We start from the raw sequence: 14,396 nt of genomic DNA, 5'->3' as shown, positions 1-14,396 counted from the left end.
GTTTTTAAACTTACTGTCCAGCTTGTCGTTTAGATACTTGAGCAGCTTCGTCACCAGATACACCAGATAGTCACAGACATGTAGTCATGTGACCGTTACTTGACTTCACTGCTCTGCAGGTTTCTTCACTGTTTACTGAAGTGTGAATTTTAATGACCTTTAACACGACTAACTGGTAATTTCCTGGAGGAAATAGAGTCTTGTAAATACACTTGTGAGTGTGTGTGTGTGTGTGTGTGTGTGTGTGTGTGTGTGTGTGTGTGTGTGTGTGTGCATGTGTGCTCATTTTATCAAGGTTTGTGTGCACTGTTGATCAAAGAAACTACACAAACTAAAGTGCTGTTGCTTTGGAAACCGCTCTGACCGTCGCCACCGTTAAGTAAATAAGGGAGTGAATATTTGTGCATGTCATGGTCAAAGTGTGTGTGTGTGTGTGTGTGTGTGTGTGTGTGTGTGTGTGTGTGTGCGTGTGTGTGTGTGTGTGTTTTATAATAAGAAGGAAACATACTGGTGATTTCAGTACTAACAAACAGCTGTTTTTCATTCAGCATAATTTCTCTCCTCCTGTTTTATTCTCTTCATTCCCTCACTGAGAAAACACCTGAAACGTAACGATGACTCATTGTTTTGTCTCTCAATCAGGAGAAAGTTGCTGCTAACAGGAAGTTCTAGTTACAGAGTCTGTGTGTGTGTTTGTGTGTGTGTGTTTGTTTGTGTGTGTTTTAGTTAGTGGAGAATTCATCATTTCCTGACACTCTGAAAACACTAAACAAACAGGGGAGCCTCTAATTATGCTGTACGCTCCAGCACTTAAACCTATTAGCATCAGAGGGGATGTTTACGTGTGTGTGTGTGTGTGTGTGTGTGTGTGTGTGTGTGTGTGTGTGTGTGTGTGTGTCCTCTCTATGTTTGTACCAAGGTGGTCGTAGTACTGTTGTTGTGTTAAATTGATAACTACTCTGACAGCAGCCTGCTGAGTTGATGCCTGCTGGGTGCCCAACACTCTTAGTAATGAACTATTTGGACAAACATTTGTTGTTCTTTTAAGCCTTTATTTTAGTGCTGTCAATTAAAATATTTAATCGCATGATTGTCCATAGTTAATTGTGATTAATTGCAAATTAATCGCATTTTTTATCTGTTCAAAATGAACCAGAGAGGGAAATTTGTCAAGTATTTAATCCTCTTATCAACATGGGAGTGGACAAATATGCTGCTTTATGCAAATGTATGTATATATTAATTATTGGAAATCAATTAACAACACAAAACAATGACAGATATTGTCCAGAAACCCTCACAGGTACTGCATTTAGCATAAAACAATATGCTTAAATCATAACATGTCAAACTGCGGCCCAACAGGCAACAACAGCTGTCAGTGTGTCAGTGTGCTGACTTGACTATGACTTGCCCCAAACTGCATGTGATTATCATAAAGTGGGCATGTCTGTAAAGGGGAGACTCGTGGGTACCCATAGAACCCATTTACATTCACACATCTGGAGGTCAGAGGTCAAGGGACCCCTTTGAAAATGACCATGACAGTTCTTCCTGTAGCATTGGATTCATTAGGTGTTCTAGTTTCATATGATCCGATGGTCTAATTTGTCATGTAAACAAGAAATTCCTAAAGTATAAGTGTCATTTGAGGCTTCCAGTCGTCACATCAACTGACGGTTTTGCTCATCACTCAGAGCCGAGAGGAAGAGGATCAGAAACAATAAAGTAAAGGGAAGTAATCCAGGAGAGGGTTAAAATATGTGTGTAGAACAAAGTAAGATCAGATGATTTTGAGCTGTTTTTATGTATATATATACTGTATATACTCTTTGCAGTGTGTGTGTGTGTGTGTGTGTGTGTCTCTGTGTGTGTGTTCCTCACAGACCACAGGGTCAATCTCTGTGACCTCTGCGGTATGGAGAGGCAGAAAGGTCAAACTGGATCGATAGCTCAATGACTCTCCTCCTTGTTGTGTATTCAGAAGTAAAGAAACACGATAGCAGCCATTAAATATCATTATACAGACAGTAAGACTCACTATATACAGTCCCAAAGGCGCTCTGCAGGATGGTTATTATAGTAAGGGGATTTTTATATAATTATTAATTAGGGGTTAACTTGTTATTGTGCAAATATTCTGTAGTTCCACACTGTTCCAGTTTTGTCTTTATCTCATATTCACTTGCTTTATATTATTCTATACCGTCCTTGCAACCCTGTCTCCTACAAAATGATGTTCCCATACAACTAAACTGCATTCTTAATTATGTTTAAAGGGAAACGTGTTTTCTCCCGGATTACGGTCGCCGTTTTAATCAGTTTTAAACAGTTTTAAACACGTGTGTTACAACAAAACTACTTGATTAGGTAAAGTAAGTGTAGTAAAAAACAGGGCTGTCAAAGTTAACATGTTAATAACGCCACTAATTTCTTTAACACATTAACGCAACTTGTGATTTTTAGGTTGTGGCGGGCTCAGTTTTAAAGCTAGACTGAAGATACTGGTATCATATGACACTAGAAAACCTAAAGAATCCATTAGTACCAACCGTGACATACTAGCTTGTTGCAAAGGAGGCTAAAAAATGCTCCAAACTTGCGCAAAAGTTTGTTGAGGAACATTAACTTGACAGCCTTACCATGAACCTTTCCTTTTATGCTGTTTCATTAAATGTAGTTTGCCTTCACTTCATGTTTGCATCTTTGTACTCTGTCCAGTGTGTACTCGTTGTGCACTTGTTTGTTTATGCATCATTATGTGTGTGTGTGTTTTGTGTGTGCAGGCGGTGCCGAAGCCCATCGCCATGGAGCCGTGTTGGGGGAGCCGAGCAGGTGTCCTGACGGTGCTGCTGTATCTGCCCAGAGTCCCGTCTGGAATCCCTCCACCAGGACAGTCTGGTAGGATTCACACTGATACACTCGAGTAAACCACATAGAGAAGTGTTATTCCATCTCCTCAGTTCATGTGGTATTCGTACAATTTGTCTCAAATGAGCTGATTGGGACAATTGTGATGATTGATGAGGTTTCACGTTGGCATATTGGCTGTAAATACCCAAAGCTTCTGTGCACATGCTGTTGTTCGTTTTGGTTTTGCAAGTTTCAAACTTATTTGGTGCCATATTTTCCTAAACTACGTCTGCAGTTGTCATGTATGTTTTAGTTGGAGGGCTTGCCTTCTGATTTGATATTGGCTTGTTAACGGTTCTTTATATGCTTGGTATGTATTGTCTAGGACACAGCTTTAGCATAGCGTAGCTGTAGCACTCAATCAGAAGGCTTCCTTTTTTTGCTTCATCATGCTGTGAATAACGCTTTTGCTATTAGAGTTCGAAGCTTCATTCATAATGTTGGCCTTCAAATCTAAATCAACAGTAGAGTGCTGTGCTGTTTTTGCATGTCTGTTAATTATGTTAAACCCGATATTTCTGAAAAATTAGGCTACACTAATCAGTGTTTCCTCTTTATTCATTCTGCAGCGCAATAATTAGTTTAATATCCTCTGCTCTATAGATAACGTTGTCGGTACCGGTAACAACCATGCTCGGTAGTGAATAGTAGGCTATTATAGTATTTGTAGATTTAGTTTTCCAGTGGAGGCTGCGTTGGCTTGTTTCTAACTTGTATGATCGCAAACATGTCCAATAACTCCAGAGCGTTTTAAAGTCCAAAACATTTATTGAAAAAAAGATGTAATCACTTCCAAAATTCACTACATGTTTTCATCTAATGAAATATCCTGCTTGAAACCATATTGTTGGCGTTTAGCCTGACAAAATCAACATTTTCGTTGCGGTCAACAAACTGTTTACACTCCCGCTCACTGCACACAAAGGCGCACCTGTATTAATGGTCAAGTAGACGCTTGTTGTATATCATGTCACAAATGTCTGCTACATTTATATATAGGCCTATATACAGTATATGCGTGTGGTGCTAGATTATGTTAAAGTGTAATTTTAACATCAACGTTACTGGGCATCTATACGCTTGACTAATGCATCATAATGTCCTAATGATGCTGCACTTCTTGTGTCACTTCTTGTTTGTGTTTCGGTGACTAGACGTAGTTTGGAGACCTCATCGGGGATTCCTCCTGGTGACAGATCTTGTAGTGTGTGACTTCCTGTCTCCGGTCAGTCATGTGGTATGAAAACCACGAGTTGTGTAGTGAGAACATTACTGAGATCGGAGGACTTTGAAAGTCGTGTAGTGTGAACTTGGCTTAATATTATGTTTTTTATTGGGTAAAAAGTGCTGCCTCCATCATACTTTGTGCTGATAATTTAGATAAAGGCAGGTGCATAATGACCAGCTGGCACTATCAGCAGACGGTATTTATGTCCAACTGTCAGACACTTACCAGACACCGCTAATGTCCCTTTTTACGATTACGTGTAACTACTACTACTGCTGATTCCTCCATTTCCATTTGATTGTCGCCGTTGTTGTAAACTGTCAGCTGTCTCTCCGATCCATGAAACCCCACATCTCCGTCATTGTAGGCTCACAAAGACACCGTTCACGCCATTTGTGATCCATTTACAAGTGGAGCTGTTTTTCAGCAGCTGTCTAACAAGACTCCAGATGTGGCGGGCGGTGCTTGTTGCGTGCCTCGCGGCGGCCTCCTCCCGTCAGCTCACATGTAAAACGGGCTGTGGCAGTTTAAATGAAAGCAGAGTAAACACACTAAAATGTGATGGCATCATCATCTCAACTTCACCGAGTCATACAGTTGTAGAAATACATGTTGGATGTGTGGATTTATCCACCATCTCTGTTTGTTCTGTTCTGCATCAGTATGTTGCTGTTAGGAGATCATACTAGGTCTTGCTATCTGAATACATTGAAGATACGTTGGCCTGGTAACCATTGATTTGGTGGTCTGCAGGTTAAAGGACCTCCACTGTGTCTTAAACCTGCATTCTTTCTAATAGCCAGCAGGGGGCGACTCCTTTGGTTGCTAAAACAAGTCTGATTGTATAGAAGTCTATTAGAAAATGAGCCTACTTCTCTCTTGATTTATTACCTCAGTAAACATTGTAAACATAAGTTTATGGTCTCAATCGCTAGTTTCAAGTCTTCTTCAATACAGCATGATGTTCATTTAGTAAATGATGGTCCCATTAAGAGTCAAATAGACCATAAAGCAGGGGATGCTTTAGGGCGGGGCTACCTTGTGATTGACAGGTCGCTACCACAGCGTTGTCCGGTCTGGGAGTTGTCCGTGTTTTCGTCTTGGAACTTTAACCCTTTCACAGTGTGTTTTTAAGTTAATTATAACATTACTAAGCTCAACCCTCTCGTGTCACTTTTGGTTGCAAAAATCCAACATTGCCACGATACCAAGAGGGCGACGTCCAAAATGCTGAACTCGAGGCTTCAAAACCGTAGTCCACAAACCAATGGGTGACAACACGGTGACAACACATCCACTTCTTATACTATGTGTTCAATGCACAAATGTAACATTATCTTACCTGATGTGTTTTATCCAGCAAACTCCTGGTCGTTTTATCAGCTTGAACTTGACTAACTTTAACTTGAAAATTGATCTCAGTGGTATGAATTCTGTCTTCATGTAAACCATTACAGTCAATGGAAATAGAGCATCTTTAAACATCAGTTGTGGAGTAATCAATCATCGATTGTTTAAGTCATAGTGTGAAGTGGTTGTATTCTCCAGGCAGTACGCTCACTAAGGTAGACACTTGTCCTTGGTGTCTGAGGTTGTGAGTTTGAGACCCGATTGAGGCCGAAGGAACATGCTCAAGCCTGAAAGGTTTAATGATGATGGGCCATCCGGTATTTCTCATTTATCTTCCTTCTTTTTCTTTTATAATCTTCCTCCTTCTTCTTCCTCAACATTGCCAACGTGTTCGCTTCTCTCGCAGGTACTGCCTGTTTCCAGACTTGCAGTTTGAGCTGAAATATTTTGTTGATTAATCGATTTTCGGCAGAAAATCAATTTAACATTTTGACATTTTGAGTTGCTGACAAAAGTAATTTACTGGTTCTAGCTTCAGATTGTTTTTATATCGTTGTTACTTGAATATCTTTGGGTTTTGAACTGCTCTTGGTAATTTTGATTGTTTGTTTTCACAGTTTTCTGACATTTTCTAGACTTAACTCTGAAACGGTGAATGGTCTGAAGTTTTTGGTCTGTTAAAGTTAAAGTCAGCTGCTTTCTGTTTTCATTTGTGATTTCATTGTTTCACTGCTGGAAGGCGCTTTAGGAAATTCTTCTTAACTCTTAAACTACACTATATTAATGCAGAAAGCAGATACGGTTAAAAATCAAACTGTTTTCATATTGTGATTCTTCTTTCTTTTAGCGTCAGCAGCGATATAATGAATTATTCAGATAAACTCTTGACATATGGCACCTTTTAAAGGAGGTCTGATGTGGTTAGACCTGCCTGGTTTCCATCCAACACTTACTGTTGGATCAATTGTTCCCCTAAATGAGACATCCTGACGTTCCACAGTCAGAGCTCAAGTTGCCGCTATAGACGGACGACACGCGATATTCCCCATTCGCTCCAGCCGACCACCACGCGGCTGTAGAAATCACTGAAAAGACAGCAGCGCTTCCCTTCAGACCTGACCGAGAGACCCGGAGCACCGTTATGCGCCGTCAGCATGAGGCCAATCTGCTCTCCCTCCAGCTCATCTTCCACCTCAGTCCACCTCTCTCTTTATATTTTCCTTCTCCCCTGCTGCAGCTTTGTGGGAGACTGCTGTCAGTGGATGTAGGCCTACTGTATGTAACTGGAGCAGGTGTGAGAAGCCTCTGTTCCTCCAGACAGGAAGCAGAGACTTCAACACGGCGAGTAACCTGACAGAGGAAACGAGCAGAGCAGACGGAAAATCAGGCACTTTGCAAGAAAGCATTTCTCTCAAGCTGGAGGGAGGTTTATGTTGAAGACTTTAACACGTATGAACAGTCTCTGTAGTCTCATAAAGACGAGGGAATGAAGTCTGAGAGTGAGAAAGAGAGCATAAGAGACAGAAAATGAAAGTTTGCTACACCCAGACGTAATTATGATAATAAAAAATACCCTGAAGAGGTTAATGGTAACTTGGAGATTGGTGAGCGTCGAGCTCGAAACGTTCGCTACATGCTACCTTAGCCTTCTTAAGTAATAGAAGAATAAACAAACAACTCTGTTACATCACACAATCACAAACGCAAGCAAAATAGATTAGAGTTCAAATCGGATAGGCTATCTCTCTTTGGCTCAGTGGGTTAGCCTAGTGTTACTGGCTAAGCCTTTGTGTTACTGGGTTAACCTTTGTGCTACTGGGTTAGTCTTTGTGTTACTGGGTAAGTCTTTGTGTTACTGGGTTAACCTTTGTGCTACTGGGTAAGTCTTTGTGTTACTGGGTTAACCTTTGTGCTACTGGGTTAGTCTTTGTGTTACTGGGTTAACCTTTGTGCTACTGGGTTAGTCTTTGTGTTACTGGGTTAACCTTTGTGCTACTGGGTTAGTCTTTGTGTTACTGGGTAAGTCTTTGTGTTACTGGGTTAACCTTTGTGTTACTGGGTTAACCTTTGTGCTACTGGGTTAACCTTTGTGCTACTGGGTTAGTCTTTGTGCTACTGGTTTAACCTTTGTGCTACTGGGTTAGTCTTTGTGCTACTGGTTTAACCTTTGTGCTACTTGGTTAGTTTTTGTGCTACTGGGTTAGCCTTTGTGCAGTTGTTTAGTCTTTGTGCTAACGTGATTGGGTTAGCCTTTGTGCTTATGTTACTGGCTTAGCCTTTGTGCTATTGGGTTAGCCTTTGTGCTACTGGGTTAGCCTTTGTGTTAACGTTACTGGGTTAGCCTTTCTGCTAACGTTTTCAAACCTTAACTAGAACAGACACCGGAAGCTATATTTTTGCTTTATGTTTTCATAATGAAATTACAGTGTGGGATTTCGGCCAATAGATATAAAGGGTTATTGGACGAAATCCCGCACTGTAATTTCAGATGACAAAACTGCAGTTAAAACCAGGTTAAAGATATTTAAATTGCTTAAAGACAGTGTCCATGTATCAGAGTGAAACTGGTGTTTTTCTTTCTATCCACTACCTGATGTTTTGGACATCAGCTCATCACAGCAGCAGCAGACTAATTTTCAGGAAATTAGGGCCAATAAGAGGCTTGACAGTTCTCATCGGGAGGCTCTCTGGGGGACGTCTGTTGTTTTTCTCATCAAATCAATAAAATAGCTGTCGTTGTTACCAGCGTTTGAAGCCTGGAGTCGATGTCTTCTTGTGTGCTTCTGTAGTGATCACAGAGTCATGATGATCGCAGATGTAATCGCACGTGATAGAACTTCAAACGCACCAAGGAGCTGATAAAAGTCTTAAAAATAAATCGCCCACCCATCATCCGTCCCCAGTCTATCCTCCCACCGCCGCTCCCTGGAGGACACCCTGCGTCGGGTCAGACAGCACTCCTCCATTGATGTTAGCATGTATGAACGTGAAGCCACTGCAGGCTAGCTCCGCCCCCCCTCAGTGGGAGACACTTCAAGAGGAATCCTCGATGAGAGAGACGATTTTAGCTCGCCTTCCCTCGCACCGTCTTCTCTTTGTTTTCTTCTTGTCGTTCTCTGCTCTGCTCCCCTGAGGTGTTACCAATAACTGACCCTTTATATGTAAGAGATGGAAAAAGAGGAGACACCATGTTGGTTTCAGAAGAGGAAAGAAAGAAAGAAAGAAGAGACTGCAGCAGCTTTACAATTTTCTCAGCTGCCAATTTCTCAACCCTCATCCCTCACTCTGTCTTGTTCGTTATTTTTCTCTTTCTGTATCACTCTTTTTGCTTCAGGCCTCGGACCTAGAGAGTGGTACTAAAGTGTCTGTTTTGGTGATGAGTCACTGAGATTAACAGTGATAACTATATGGAGATTGTCAGAACCTGTAGATACCTTATCACCTATTGTTATCTATGTAAGTACATATGTCGGTAGTTGTGGCGAGATGTGTGTCAGCGTGGGTTTGACAGGCTGCTTTACGAAGCCCGGTCAGGCTTGCAAACCCTCCAGAGACTCCCGTTTTTCATCGCTCTCTCCCGGTTTCCTCCTGGGGTCACAATTCTCCTGTATTTCTCCCAATTTATGGCACATTTTTTTTTCCTTTTCGTTATCTCAGCCTGTTTCTAGGAACTGAACAGAGTGTATAATACCTACTGTTTCCACCCGGACGACAATAGAGCTACACCAACTGTCGTTTCCCGGCGGAAGAGAGCAGTCTATGCTCGCGATACAGCGCAGTTTGAGCTCATGCATGGATGTATTAAGAGAATTGGATACAGCGTTGAAGGCGGGGCCCCGTTCATTCCTATGAAAGTTGCCTAGTGGCACATGAATACAAAATGGCTCGACTTCCGTCTGGAAAAGTACCCGGATCTTCCGGCGATCTTCAGCATCCATTGGGATGCTGCGCAGTAGCGTCGGCTCGGTCACATGACTCGGTCACGCTGTCGTCGCGGTCTGGGTCTCAGTCACATGAACGGAGGAAGGGAAATAACTCTGGATTCAACTATTAGTGCATTTAACAAATTTTAGGACCTAATGATTTAAATAAGTCTCTTCCTCAATGTATGTCTATGGAAAAAAGTGTTTTTGGGCCCAATGGCATGACGTGACGGACACGGAAGTTGTAGCATAAATACGGCAGCGGCATTGTTGTAAACGGATCAAAAGGATGCCGAAATAACTACACAATGATGACGATTTGTATAATAAATATGGCAGTGATGTTGTTGTTTCTACCATAGACAGTCTGTGGTTTATACACATACATTTATACACAGAGTTTGGTCCGGTCTCTGTACAGATATGATGTACTATTGTAGTTCTCGGTGACCACAGACACATACAAGATTTATAGTCTTTGAGGTCTCTGAGCTCTCGTACGGCCTTTTCTTCACTCTAAACCAGCGAGACTCGCATGCATAACACACACACACGCCGTGTTTAAAGCCAAATCAAATTCTGTGATAAAAGAATAATTTTTTTACCCCAATAATCCAACCAGTGAATAGAGGCAACTCTCTGACAGCTGTTGTCAGCCAAATAGCGGTGGACGAGTCACACATGGCCTTCGAGAGCGACTCGTACAGGAGAGGAACAGCTTGACCACTGGGCGACTGTTTGATTCAAAGTCACGGCGGCCTGACATGATGGACAAAGCAGGAGAAAAAGACTTGACAGTCAGGAGAGGGAGGGATGGATGGAAAGAAAGGGGGGAATAAAATCTTATTTTTGGCTGCAGTCCTCCTTCTCCTGTCAGTTTTATGCTGTGCCTCCCACGGCTGCCGTTGTTTCATATTTTAATGTCTGAAATAAAATGGGACTCAATCAGCGGTTAATGGGTTTACCAGGCTGCTCTTATTCTCAATTTGGTTAGAGTTGTTGAGGATGAAGAGAAAGAAAAAGACTCTCTCTCTCTCTCTCTCTCTTGAGCTTAGATAGTGGGTCAATAGAGACAGAGCCATGCAGTATTCTCAGCCTGCACTAATCTGCCTATTCAGCACCAGAGATAGAGCCGGGAATATCTGAGAGGGGTAGAAAGAGGAAGAAAATACAGGTACTGTAAGAAGTCTTTATGAGTAAAAATAGAAAAGAGCAGCGTGAGAGAGAAAAGAGGTATTAGAAGGCTGAGAGGTTCGATTAGAGAGATTGGTGTAGAAATACTGGAAGTGAAAACAGGTGGAAAGTTTGAGAGATCCAGACGGAGACGTAGATGAGTGATTGAAGGAGTTGTTAAATAAGTGCAGTAAGTGGTAAGAGTCCATGTCGACGCCCCCTCACCCATAAGATCACATTTGCATATTGCCGCAGCGAAAGCTGAGATGATAAGTCCTTGTGGTTATGCTTTGATAAATCCACTCCTGGTTTCCTCTAAATCAACTGAGAAGTAGGAAGAAAATATTATAATCCTCCCTCTTTGCTTTACTTCCTCACCACTCCTCTCTGCTCTATCCCTTCACAATCTTTCTATGTCTTTCAGTGCTTTTATGTTGTGACATTCAATTGTTGCACAACTTTATGGAATTTCAGCAAAATAACATTTTAATTAACTCTCATCTCCATCAACTCTCTCTATGTTGAACATGTTGAACAGGAGGTGACAAGATTACACATCTAACTAAGCAACAGCAACCGATCAGGCTGTTCTCAAACACCGTTCGTAGCATGCCAGTTTTACTTCCTGTTTTTTGGTTAACGTTCTTTCTCAAACAGAGAACGGGGGTGTGGTTAATAGTCAGACGTAATTCATCACGACGGCAACCAGATTGCATCGTTTTTCAACCCAGTTTAGATGAATTTACTGTTTATCAGCCCACAAATGAGACAAGAATTATCTCAACACGCCGACTCTCTCTCACTCACTCTCTTCTTCGGCCGTCTTCAGCCGCACACCCGCACGTCAACCACAGCTCTCCGGAGGACGGATAAACATGTTGCAGAGGTCCGCTGTTTGAAATGCATGAATTTCGTGACGTTTTGGAGGTGCACCGTCCACCAGCACCGGCCGCTCTCTCCTCAGCTCCAGCATCGACACCGCACCGGGCTGTAAAGAGATTAATTTATTTCTCTAACGGGACTTTTCTCTGGTTTTCATTCGGGTTGAAAGTTGTTTGCTCCCCGTCGTTCAGACCTGTTAGAGGCCCTCAAAACCTCCGGTATCGGCTGCTTTCCGTTGATTTATCTCCAGCAGGAGGAGACGGTGAAGAAGAGAGCGAGTGAGAGAGAGACAGTCAGTGTGTTGTGTTAATTCTGACGGTGGGATTTCATGAAATTCACTGCGTTGATTTCAACCGTTCTCGGCACACACAAACTCCATTGTGAAAAAAAACACACTAAACTAAGATGAAGGATCCAAAAAAATAAATGAAAACCCCTCAGTTAGCTGATGTAAGAAGTTGGGCTAGCTAACTACAGCTAACTAGCTAACTAACTAAATGATTAACTGACAGACAGATAAACAGATTCATCGGTTTGCTGCTCAGACTCAAACGAGCATGAGTGAACCTGCAGCTTGGAGGATGACCTTTGACCTGCAGCTTCTACTATAGTCAGACGTCATATTCTCATTTTAGCAACAACCTTCTTTTTTAACTTTGATCACAAAATCAAGTCCGATCAACTTAGTCAGGAAATTACTCAAATAAATATGAAATGCACTGGAGGGGGGCTTTAAGTAACGCCATTTCTGTACTTATTTTAAATAGTGCTGACCAATAAATCATATTTTCATCATCGTCTGAACTTGAATCAGGGATGTTACAGTTACTTAGATCCCCGACACCTCGACTTGTTTTAGTCTTTATTTTCTGGCCTTTCTGATGGAGTGAAGGTCACTGACAGTCATCAGTACCACAGCAGTTCTCTCTAAAATAGAGGAAGCAGAAGCAGGTTCCATCAGTGTGCATGTCTTTGTCAATATATCAACTTTTCTACCTCAGTCAAGCATAAAACCTTATTGTTTTTGTGACTATCTTCCATAATGTGGGCGTTCCCACCCAGATGTTGTGCATGAAAAACAGGTGGATGGAAATGTGTCTCTGAATGTGAAATGATATCGTCTGTGTTCTTCAGGTTCTGTATTTGTTGGCGTCTTATTCTCCCTACACCCCTCCTCTCTCTGTCTCAGTCCTGACAAAGCATATTCAGCCTTTTGCTGTATCATTCTCACTTTGGCCGTCTTCCTACAGGGAGGAAAAAGTCTAATTTGTTATCCCCGGACAGAAAATAGATTTTGGTCATTTGCATTAAAAAACATAAAAGACAGCACTATGAAGAAGAGTCTAATATGAGACAACACTTGGATTAATTAAGTAAAACTCTGCTGGCTTATTTTGTTCTGTTCCAGTCTAATTAAAGGAACAAAGAAAGCTTTTGCATCTCCTGCTGCTTAATAAATTGCTCAGTTAATGAATGAAGAAGGTCAGAAAGATTGTTGAGACTCATATTTATCTTAGACTAGCGTCTGTGTACAGTTGTGCAAATTTAGATTGATCAACCCCTGTGCCTTGTTTAAAGTATAGAAAAAAAGAGAGGCCTTTTAGTTTTAGCAGCAGTTAGGTGTATCTTAAAAGTCCTGTCCTGCACTGTTGTTACTGTTATAAAGAACAAAACCCAGTTGATTCCTCTCTATTTAGTTATTAGCAAGATGCATGTTATTAAGATGGCTTTGGAGTTGTTGGAAATTACTTTTTTTAAAGGGCTGGTCTATCTGCGTTCTTTCCAAATCGCTAGCACTAGCTGAGTCAACGTTAGCTGTGCAAAGATTGGAAATGTTTTTGTTTTTGTGAATGGAGTCTGGTGGCTTTGAAGAGAGCGATATAACGGCTTCAGTTCCCCGTCAGGAAGGGCTGTCTGACGGCGAGGTAAAGCAGCTGTGCCCTTTATTTATATATATATATATATATATATATATACTGTATATATTTATGTTGATCTCCTCAGGTGTTTCTCTTTCCTAGCCCCTCTCAGACTGTGACTACTGACCTGTAAACGTTGCCGTAGCACCGGTGTCCTTTTCTTCCTCTCTCTCTCATCGACCTCCTCACCCTCCTCCTCCTCCCTGCCTCCCACCGCCTCCCTCTGGGTGTCTGACTGGATAGATGCTTGACAGGAATCGGAGGGCAGCGCTCGGAGACTAGGCTCCGTTGACCCAGAATGGATCTCCGATACTTTGATCCTCTCTGTCTTTGAAACCGTCCACCCCACCGGGATGCTCTCTCCTGTCGACCCCCGACTCCTTCATCTGTCTGCTTGTTGACTTTTAGTCAAATACTCAGTGGCATTTTACTCTCAGCCAACTCCTGTGTTTATTATGTGGACTTTAATGTTTGACCATATCAAGTTACTCTTACCTAAGTTGTTGTTTTCGCCACTCTTTATTTGTTCAACACAGTCTCTCGGCAGTTCGCGAAATAGTCACGAAATTGAATCTATTTGATCCGTGTACATAGACACGAATTTGTCTTCCTTTTCGTGACGCTCAGCACGACTTTCAACAACGGATTTTTATCCTCCGTTTTCCTACAAATGTCCAGCAACATGTAATGCTTGTGTCAATTTCCACTCCTGTCTTTTCAAAATAAAACTACTTAGTTAGACTTAAAAGACTGACTTGGTTCGGCTTAGGCAACAAACTACTTGGTTAGGTTTAGGAAAAGATCGCGGTTTGAGTTAAATAACACCAGATGTGCTGTAACTTAAGTACGGAAGTTACGTGACAAATAAATCAACTTTGACTTGTGGTTTCACACGGGACATGATCAACGGTCTCCTGGTGAAAGTCTGGTGTTGTTTGACCCACTAATCCGCCTCAACCTCCTCGGTGTGCAGCATTTGCCGCTCTTTATATTTCCTGGTTCACAATT

At 41.8% G+C, this 14,396-nt stretch overlaps 1 protein-coding gene across 1 annotated transcript in view; it reads left to right on the top strand.

Moving 5' to 3' along the window:
• The window catches only part of atrnl1a (attractin-like 1a), a 259,397-nt gene that overhangs the window by 237,189 nt on the left and 7,812 nt on the right, over positions 1–14,396 (top strand). The window contains 1 exon segment of the mRNA XM_037782216.1: positions 2,787–2,901. Within this exon segment, the coding sequence (XP_037638144.1) occupies positions 2,787–2,901 (115 nt within the window).

Source organism: Sebastes umbrosus, chromosome 10, assembly GCF_015220745.1.
Source record: "Sebastes umbrosus isolate fSebUmb1 chromosome 10, fSebUmb1.pri, whole genome shotgun sequence".
NCBI lineage: Eukaryota > Metazoa > Chordata > Actinopteri > Perciformes > Sebastidae > Sebastes > Sebastes umbrosus.
Note: the sequence above shows the minus strand (reverse complement) of the source record. Positions and strands in the feature narration are given on the sequence as shown.